A 10111-nucleotide genomic window follows, 5' to 3' on the forward strand; every position below is an offset into this window, starting at 1 on the left:
TGATTAGCCGGAGATGATTTTTAAAATGAGAATATCTGAAATAAACTCGACTGCTCTCACAAACGAGAATATTAAAAATGAACCCGACTGCTCTCAAAAATTAAGTAAAAAAAAAACAGGAAAAATAATCCAGAATCCTTTTCCAGCACTGGATTGATCCTAAAATCTAGTCAGTTCATACTTGTTACGAGGCCAAACATTCCTGAAAGTTTCATCCGAATCCATCCAGTGGTTCTTGTGATAGCTTGTCCACGGACAAACAAACAAACAAACACGACTGAAAACAATACCTCTGCCTTCGCTAAGGTGGAGGTAAGAATATACAGTACAATACTGTTTCTACTTCGTGAATTTTCACCTGTCGCAGGAGGTTTTGGAATGTAACACCTGCAATAGTCCAGGGATTACTGTATAGATACATACACACACACACACACACACATTCTTTTATCTTATTCTTTTACTTGTTTCAGTCATTTTGACTGTGGCCATGCTGGAGCACCACTTTTTAGTCAAAGAAATCGACCCCTGGACTTATTCTGTCAGACTCTTTTTGCTGAACCACTAAGTTATGGGGACATAAACACACCGACATCAGTTGTCAAGTGATGGTTGGTAGGGGTCAAACACAGACACAAACATATATACATATATATACAACGAGCTTCTTTCAGTTTCTGTCTACCAAATCCACTCACAAGGCTTTGGTCGGCCCCAGGCTATAGTAGAAGACACTTGAACAAGGTGCCATGCAGTGGAACTGAACCTGGAATCATTTGGTTGAGAAGCAAGCTTCTTACCACACAGCCACATCTGCATCTATCTTTATATATATATCTTTATATATCTGCATCTATTTTTATATATAAATAGTGATAAAGAATTTGTATTTCAGATTAAAGATGGTGATCAATTATAAAAACAAAAAACAACGTAGTAGTTTGGCAAAAGAGATCAATAGAACAAGTACCAGACTTATTAAGTACTGTGGTTGATTTGCTTGACTAAACCATTTAGGCTGTGTTCCAGTATGACTGGATTTGGTAGATAGAAGCTGAAAGAAGCCTGTTGTGCATGTATGTGTATGTGTGTGTGTGTGTGTGTGTGTGTGTGTGTGTGTGTGCGTGCGCACGTTAAGTCTTCTTGTTTGGACATCATGTGATAAGTGTGGATGAGCTTGGCCATGGGAAATATTACTTTACCAGGAAACAGTTTAGGGTTGGTGACAGGAGGGGCATCTGGCCATAGCTCTTCCTCAGAAAATTCCATCAGACTCTGAAAAATGGAGATTAAAACGACAATGCCATTGATTATCTATGACTCAATTGCATCTCTACTTTTATTTGGAGGCATTTGTATCACACTTGAAATTGGCTCAATTTGCCTCTAATAAAGAATATTTGTCACCAGATCTAAAATTAGCAGCTACTTATTAATGGTCATGAGACAGCGTCTTAACTTGGCTTGATTAAAATAAACTACATGATTACTCTCTCGACCACAAAAGTTGATTCATTTGATAAAGAATTCCCTGAAGTGTTCAATGACATTGCTCAAATTATCAATCAACTTTGATGTAAAATCAGTAATAGAACCTTTGAGTTGAATGCTGTTTCATGTGAGACAAAGTAAAAGCAGAAATTGAATGCTTGATTAAAGGAACTGGTGTGGCTGTGTGGTTAAGAAGTTTGCTTTTCAACCTCATGGTTTGGAGTTCAGCCTCAACGTGTGGCACCTTTGGCAATTCTCTTCTACTATAACCCCAGGTAGAGCAAAGCTTTGTGAGTAGGCTTGATAAATGAAATCTGAAAGAAGCAATCATACATACATGTGTATGTGTGTTTGTGTCTTTTTGTCTTGATATCATGTAATTGTTTTAAATGAATGTCGTTCATTTCCTATATTCTGCAAAAACATGTCTGGCCATGGGGAAATATTACCTTGCTTGAAAACAGGTGAGGATTGATGACAGGAAGGGTATCCAGCTGCAGAAAATCTGCCTCAATAAAACTATGTTGGACCCATGCAAGCATAGAAAAGTGAACGTTAAAACGATGATGATGATGATGATGATAAAACTGAACATCATTGAGAGATTGTTACTCCTTAAAATAGATTTCCACCATTGATTGCAGTATCAAAGAAAAACCTTAGCTGCATTCATTTGTGTGTGTGGGCCTATGTTGAGCAAATAGAGAAAGAAAAGAACCTATTAAGAAAGTACTGGAAAAATTTGAATACATCCTGCCTTTTTTTTCTTTAGAGTTAGCTCTCAATATGGCTTTCTCCTGGGTGGTTAGGTACATCACTGTGTCATGACAATATTTACTTCTTCCAGCAGATTATATTGGTTTCAAATTTTGGCACAAGGCCAGCAAGGTCAAGAAAGGAGTTACATCAATTACAGTGACCCCAGTGCCCAACTGGTACTTATTTTATCAACCCCGAAAGGATGAAAGACAAAGTTGACCTCAGCAGAATTTGAACTCAGAGCATAAAGACAGACAAAATGCTGCTAAGCATTGTACCCAGCATGCTAACACTTCTGCCAGCAGATTATATTGATACAATTTTTAATGTTAGTGTAAGTGATTTTTGGAATCTCCCCAGCATTTGAAGAATTTCAGAGGAAATTATTTGCTGTCTTTTTAAGATATGAACTTAATGTAATCAATATTGCAAATATTATTGTAGTCTATGGCAGGTCGAAAGAAGAAAAAGAAACAAGACTGTAGCATGACACTGAACCGGGGCAGGAAAATTACATTTAATTGGGTAATAATTACTTCAAGAAATACAAGCACAACATTGATTTTCTGGAATCTTTGCCAAAACCATTTTGAATTACTGCTGTTTCCGAATCAGGGGTGGTTACACTCTAAACAAATATTAAATTTACTTAAAATAAGTGTACCTCTGCATCATCATCATCATTGTTTATTAGTATAAATCGGTAGTTCTCAACTAAGGTCCATATGACCATTGAAGGGGTCCACATAAGGTTTTGTTGTTAAAATTTATGCTTAACAAACTGGTTATACTTTATAAGATACATAAAATGTTTTAATTTTTTATATGTTTGTGTGTCTGTGTTTGTCCCCCCCCCCCCCATCATCACTTGACAACTGATGTCGGTGTATTTACGTCCCTGTAACTTAATGGTTTAGGAAAAGAGACATACATATATACACACACATATATATATATGTATAAAAAAGATAATGCAGTGTTTTGAGGGATCTATGACTGCTGTTTCCAGCAGGTTCGGTGACTATGTGGAAGCTCCACTTGTGTACTGTTGTTGGTACTCCGTCGCTTACAACGTCGAGGGTTCCTGTTGATCTGATCAACGGAACAGCTTGCTCATGAAATTAACGTGCAAGTGGTTGAGCACTCCACAGACGCGTGTAACCTTAACGTAGTTCTCAGGTATATTCAGCGTGACACAGTGTGACAAGGCTGACCCTTTGAATTACAGGCACAACAGAAACAGGAAGAAAGAGTGAGAGAAAGTTGTGGTGGAAGAGTACAGCAGGGTTCACCACCATCCCCTGCCGGAGCCTTGTGGAGCTTTAGGTGTTTTCGCTCAATAAACACTTACAACGCCCGGTCTGGGAATCAAAACCGCGATCCTATAACCGCAAATCCGCTGCCCTAACCACTGGGCCATTGCGCCTCCACACTTGTGTACTAGCAGTGGTTTAAACTGCATGGTGGTGTTTGAGATGATGGTGATGTGTTAGATGTAGGGGTGTAACAAGTTTAGTTATGGTGCAGTTGTCGTGAAAAAGAAGATTAAAGAAAGAAAAAAAAATAAATAAATGGAAAGAAACTTGAATAAGTATGTGGTGCCATTGCAACAAGGGTTGTATATTTACAAGATGTGCTCTATATTACACATGATAGATTGCATTTGGTTAGATATATACAGTGATAGTGTGTGACGGGTTTTACAGACTTTGGTTTATAGTTTTGACTTATTTGTGTTGCTGTGGAGTGGGTGAGAGATTTCTCTTCTCCTGATAGGAATAAATCCTTTATCCACCCTTGCCCAGACCAACACCAACACTCTGAAACTGATACTCCGGAATCTCTACTCCCCCTACCCTCACCCTCCATCTTCACTAGTCTGTGTGTGTGTGTGTGTGTGTGTGTGTGTGTGTGTGTGTGAGAGAGGGAGAGAGAGAAGGGAAAAAGATAAACAGCTGTTTATGTGAACAATCATGCCACAGTGGTTAAGTTGTACTGGGTGGTGATGGTGGGGTGGTTATGATAAAATGAAAGGTGGAGATTAAAAATAAAATTTTAACAAATAGAGGAGGAGAGGTGGGCGTGGTAGTATTAGTATGGTTGTTATTGTAAATTTTGTTTTTGTATTTGGCTTGCAAGATTCTTGATGTGAATTCATGTGTTGAAACAAATCTTACCATGTCTTGGGAGGGTCGTTATAACAACAACAACACACAGATTCAGTTCCACCTCGTTAGTCACTTAGTTATATATCTAACCAACCAACTAATCAATTGTTTGTGTAATGTGTTGGTTAAACAATCAATTGGTTCATTATTTACATTTGACGGATATTTGTCCTCATCTTGTTTGTTGTTAACACAACATTTCGGCTGATATACCCTCCAGCCTTCATCAGGTGTCTTGGGGGAAATTTCAAACCTGGGTTCTCATTCTTAAGGTATTTTTCAATGTTATTATTATTCAGTTCACTGACTGGAATCAAACTCGGAATCTTGGGGTTAGTAGCCTGCGCTCTTAACCACTACATCGTATGAATAATAATAATAATAACATTGAAAAATACATTAGGAATGAGAACCCAGGTTTGAAATTTCCCCAAGACACCTGATGAAATCTGGAGGGTATATCAGCCGAAATGTGTTAACAACAAACAAGATGAGAAGAAATATCCGTCAAATGTAAAATAATGTACATAATTCGTCATCTCTTAAATATAGAACTGAATCAATTGATTGTTTGTTAGTTCAAGTTCTTTCACTGTTGTTCTCCCCAAACAGGTTGCCTGGACTAGCATGAACTAAAGTGTTTTGACCCAAAACACAATGCACAGTCTAGTCCTGGAATTAAAACTGTGATCTTGCGATTGAGTGCAAAAGCCTAACCACTGGGCCACATGCCTTCGCTAAAATTGCTCTCCTCAAAATTGCCTGCCTTGTGCAAACTTTTATTATTATTATTATCATTATACTGTTTTTTCAACATTTATTTAGTTTTACATTTATTTTTTATTTTATTTTAGGTGAAACCAATTCACTTGCCAAAGTCCTAGAGTCACAGGTTCGAATTCTATGCTGGGTGATGACCAACCCTAATAACATCAGAAAGAAGGCAATACATGTGAATGCAACATGGGGCCGACGTTGCAACATATTGTTGTTCATGAGTTCTGCCGATGAACCTGTCAACTTGCCGATTGTGAAACTGCCCGTTTCAGAAGGCAGAAACAACCTATGGGCAAAAACTAAGGAAGCATTCAAGTATGTCTACAAACATCACATGAACAACTATGATTGGTTCTTCAAGGCAGATGATGACACCTATGCTATCATTGAAAACCTGCGGCATCTGCTCAGTGAGCATGACCACAACTCACCGATATTCTTTGGACGCAGGTTTAAGCCTTACGTGAAGCAAGGCTACATGAGTGGTGGTGCTGGCTATGTGCTGAGTAAAGAGGCTGTGCGAAGGTTCATTGAGAATGGACTCAACAATAAGAGTATCTGCCGTTCTGATAACGGTGGGGCTGAGGACGTGGAGATGGGAGCCTGCCTTGAGAGGGTTGGTGTCAAAGCCGGGGACTCACGGGATATCATGGGACGAGAACGGTTCCACCCTTTTGTACCAGAACATCATCTCATACCAGATATTCTTCCAAGGGAGATGTGGTACATGAGTTTCAATTTCTACCCTGTAAGGCAGGTAAGGACCATTATTTTTATTAAATTTTTTCATAACTGTTTGTGTTTTTGTATATTAAAAAAAATGGTACTAAAATCAAGGTTTCAAATGCAAGGCCTCTACCACAATTTTTAAGAAATGTGGTGGAAAACTAGCAGAAGAAGACAGGGATGCTACTCCCTGAGACCCTTTCGGAGCCCCCTACCAATATATATATATATATATATATATATATATATATCATCATCATCATTGTTTAACGTCCGCTTTCCATGCTGGCATGGGTTAGACGGTTTGACTGAGGACTGCACCAGGCTCAATCTGATCTGGTAAAGTTTCTACAGCTGGATGCCCTTCCTAACACCGAGAGTGTACTGGGTGCTTTTAGGTGCCACCAGCACGTGGGCTAGTCAGGCGGTTCTGGCAATGACCACGCTCAAAAGGTGTTTTTACGTGCTATCTGCACAGGAGTCAGTCCGGTGTCACTGGCAATGACCATACTTGAATGTTGTTTTTCATGTGCCAGCAATACATGTGCCGGTAAGGCGACACTGGCAACGATCATGCTCAAATGGTGTTTTTCATATGTCACCGGCACAGGAGCCAATCCATGGCCCTGGCAACGATCATGCTCAGATGTGTTTTTACCGTTCCACTGGCACGAATGCCAGTCAGGATATATATATATATATATATATATGAATACATACATATACACAACATGCTTCTACACAGTTTCTGTCTATCAAATTCACTCGCAACGCATTGTTTGGTCCAAGCTATAGCAGAAGAAACCTGCCCAAGATGCTGTACAGTGGGCCTGAACCCAGAACCACATAATTACAAAGTGAACTTTGTAGTCACACAACCATAACATGGTGTAAAAATCAGTGAGTTGACACTTGATTTTTATTTGCAGAAAACATGTAAACTACTTGAAAACACAGGCTTTTTCTTAGTTTTGTATTTCTTTTAAAATTACACACAAATCCATTAACATGTCCTCCTCAATCACTGCTCCAGCAATATCTTCCCTGTTATATTTGCCTGGCAAGTCACTTGATTTGATATTATCTGTTTGTAGTGAATCGATTACATTATAGAAGAAATGTTTTATGATAACTGTGTAAATCTCCCATATATTCTATTTATCTTTTGTTCTGTTTTGCTTTGGTTTATGATATATTGTAGTTTTTATCTATTTGTATAATGTCACCTGATTGAAATTTCTATGCAACTAACTGAATTTACTTAGTAGTTGATAAACAAATTTCAAAATCTCACTATATTGATCATAGTCACTTATTGTAGCAGTGTTAGTTGTTGTATAGTAAAACAAAGCAATGAGCTGGCAGAATTGTTTCTGACTGGAAAAAATACTGAGTGGCATTTCATACATCTGTTCTGAGTTCAAATTCTACCAAGATTGACTTTGGCTTTCACCCTTTTGGAGTCAAAGAAATACATACTAATTGAGTACTGGGATCGATGTAGTTGACTAGCCCCCTCCCTGAAAATTTCAGGCCTTATGCGTATAATAGAAAGGATTATAAAAGAAAACAAGAATAAAGCATTTAATTCCAGTTTGTTTGGCACACGCGTAATTTAGGGTCCATACATTAAAGCTACTTTTTTTTTTACCTGACTTTGTTACTCTTTCTCCTTTCTTTCTTCCACCTTCTCTCCCTTTACCTTTTCCCACCACCACCACCACCACCATCTGTGGGTAAGAAGTTATATATCAACCACCTTAGCCAATCGATGGTCTCAGTTTAACTATCCCAAGTTTACCTGGAAGTATTTTTAAAAAAATTTTCAAAATCAAAAAAATATAAACTTTTTTTTTTTAATTAAAAAAAACATTGGATCTTTTTTAAAACGGGGGCCACATTTTTCATTAACGAAACACTTTGAAACTTGGAACACTGGTAGAATGTGTCATATAAAACATCTTTTTCTCTTAGTCTTCTTAAAAATAAAAATAAATCCATAAGTTATTCCATGTTAAAGTTGTCGTATTTCTGTAATTTCAACCAATCACTGACGTCCATTCAACCGATATACATTAAGTGCTGACTACATAAACAAACGATTCTGAAACAATTAACCCTAACCCTAACCATAGGGTTAGGTTTAGGGTTAGGGTTAAAGCAAATTTAAAATGAAAAAAGCAAATAAAACGAAGGTATGGAGATTAAATACGCTTTACATCGCTTAATCAGCCAAAGGAGTAAATGTAAACGACTGAATACTTGTCAGTGATTGGTTGAAATTATCGAAATAAAACAATTTTTTACATAAAATAAATTCGAATACAAAAATATTTTTCTGTTCTATAACGCAAAATAGATAAGTATACGAAGTTTGAAAGTCTTTCGGTACCAAAAACACTACGTAAAACATTAATGAAAAATGTGGCCCCCGTTTTAAAAAAGATCCAAAACATTTTTTTTTTTTTTTTGAAATGTCCCTTTTTTATTTTGTCTTGTTTTCTTGATGTTGTTTCTCTCTTCTTTCTGTCTGCAGGGTCCTGACTGCTGCAGTGACTATGCTATTAGTTTTCACTATGTACCTCCCAACATGATGTACGTGCTCGAATACATGGTTTATCATCTGAAGCCGTTTGGTCTGCAGAATGAATGCCTCGCTGCAGACAAACCCGACACTGCTGTTCAACGTCTTCCTCCGTCCAAAACTCAAAAAATTAGTACCACTATTAGTAAGACCATTAAGAGTAATGATAAAAATAAAAATAATAATAATAATAATATTAAAAAGGATAAAAGTGATGAAAACTTTAAGAGTGACGCAAAAAAACGAACGCCTAATGCTGCAAAAAACAAACCAAGTCCAAAGGTAGGAAACAAGAGCTAGGGGCAAAAAAAAAAAAAGCCAACATGACTCAATAATAAAAATAACAAAAATATTAATAATGATGATGATGATGATGATGATAATCATGATGAAATTCAGAAGAAAATCAATTGCAGCAACTATATGAACAAGTAGACACATGTTTATGAAACTGGTCTTACTGCTGCTGTCTGTCTGTTTGTCTTTTATATTTTTTGCATTCCCCCTTTTTGTTTCCCTCTTTTGACTCCTCCTCCTTCTCCTCTACCCATGTTGTTCTTTGTCCTACTGTTGATGCAGATGTAAATGTGTGTGTGTGTGTGTGTGTGTATGTGTTGTGCATGTGTTGCACCTATGTGTAGATGTATTTGTCACACATATGCTTTGTGTTTATGTGCATTTGTTGCACATGTGTGTTGTGCCTTTGTTGCACATGTGTATATATTGTGCACATTGCATAAGCGTGTGTGTGTGTGTGTGTTTTGCATGCATGAATGAGTGTGTATTGTGCAAGTATGTGCCTTTCAAATGTGTGTGTGTGTCTGTGTGTGTATGTGAGAGAGAGAGAGAAAGTGTTTATGATGTTTGTGGTATATCTGTAAACACGTGTATATATATATATGTATATCAGTACGTTTATTTGTTTGTCCATCTGTTGATAACAAATTAAAATATTGACATTCCAGTTTTGAACTAAAACCATTATATGTGCAAACATACACACATATACATACACATACATGTATCTAAATGCACACATGTTCATTTAAATACGCATGTGTATGTACATGTGTGTACTGCACGCTCATTCATGTACATACTTGTTTCTCTTTCACTCAATCTTCTTCATGCGTATATACATTTTGTATTAAAAACATATATGCAACTGCATATTCAAATGCAGTACAGCAACAGTGATGAGGTGTGTTTCTTTCTATACTCTATTTTTCATATTTCCACACACATGCACACACATATGCATGCACACACACACACACACACACACACGCAGAGCTAGCTTTGTTTTGAATTGATATTATGTATACCTTTTTTTTTCAAACTGATGAGCTGTGAAAAACAGAAGCGTGAAACTCAAGAGTAGCAATGGAAAATGTTTGAGTATCTATATAAATAATGCGTGTGTGTGTGTGTGTTTGTATGTGTATGTATGTATGCACATGCATTCACACAACACACAGATATTTGCATTAATAAGTTAGTATGTATAGATATGCATGTGTGTGTGTGTGTATGTTGCATGCTTACATTTACATATATGTATACACAAATATAGATACACACACTATATATATATATATATATATAT

General features: G+C 37.0%; 1 protein-coding gene across 1 annotated transcript in view; it reads left to right on the top strand.

Annotated features, from left to right (window-relative positions):
• LOC106880639 (glycoprotein-N-acetylgalactosamine 3-beta-galactosyltransferase 1) overlaps positions 1-9702 on the top strand; it is a 32984-nt gene extending 23282 nt beyond the window's left edge. Inside the window, exons 2-3 of the mRNA XM_014930678.2 lie at positions 5273-5952; positions 8458-9702. Of these exons, the coding sequence (XP_014786164.1) occupies positions 5273-5952; positions 8458-8805 (1028 nt within the window). The 3' untranslated portion in view covers positions 8806-9702. The remainder of the gene's footprint in view (positions 1-5272; positions 5953-8457) is intronic.
• Positions 9703-10111: the final 409 nt, after the last annotated feature.

The sequence above is a fragment of the Octopus bimaculoides genome, chromosome 9 (assembly GCF_001194135.2).
Source record: "Octopus bimaculoides isolate UCB-OBI-ISO-001 chromosome 9, ASM119413v2, whole genome shotgun sequence".
Classification (NCBI taxonomy): Eukaryota; Metazoa; Mollusca; class Cephalopoda; order Octopoda; family Octopodidae; genus Octopus; species Octopus bimaculoides.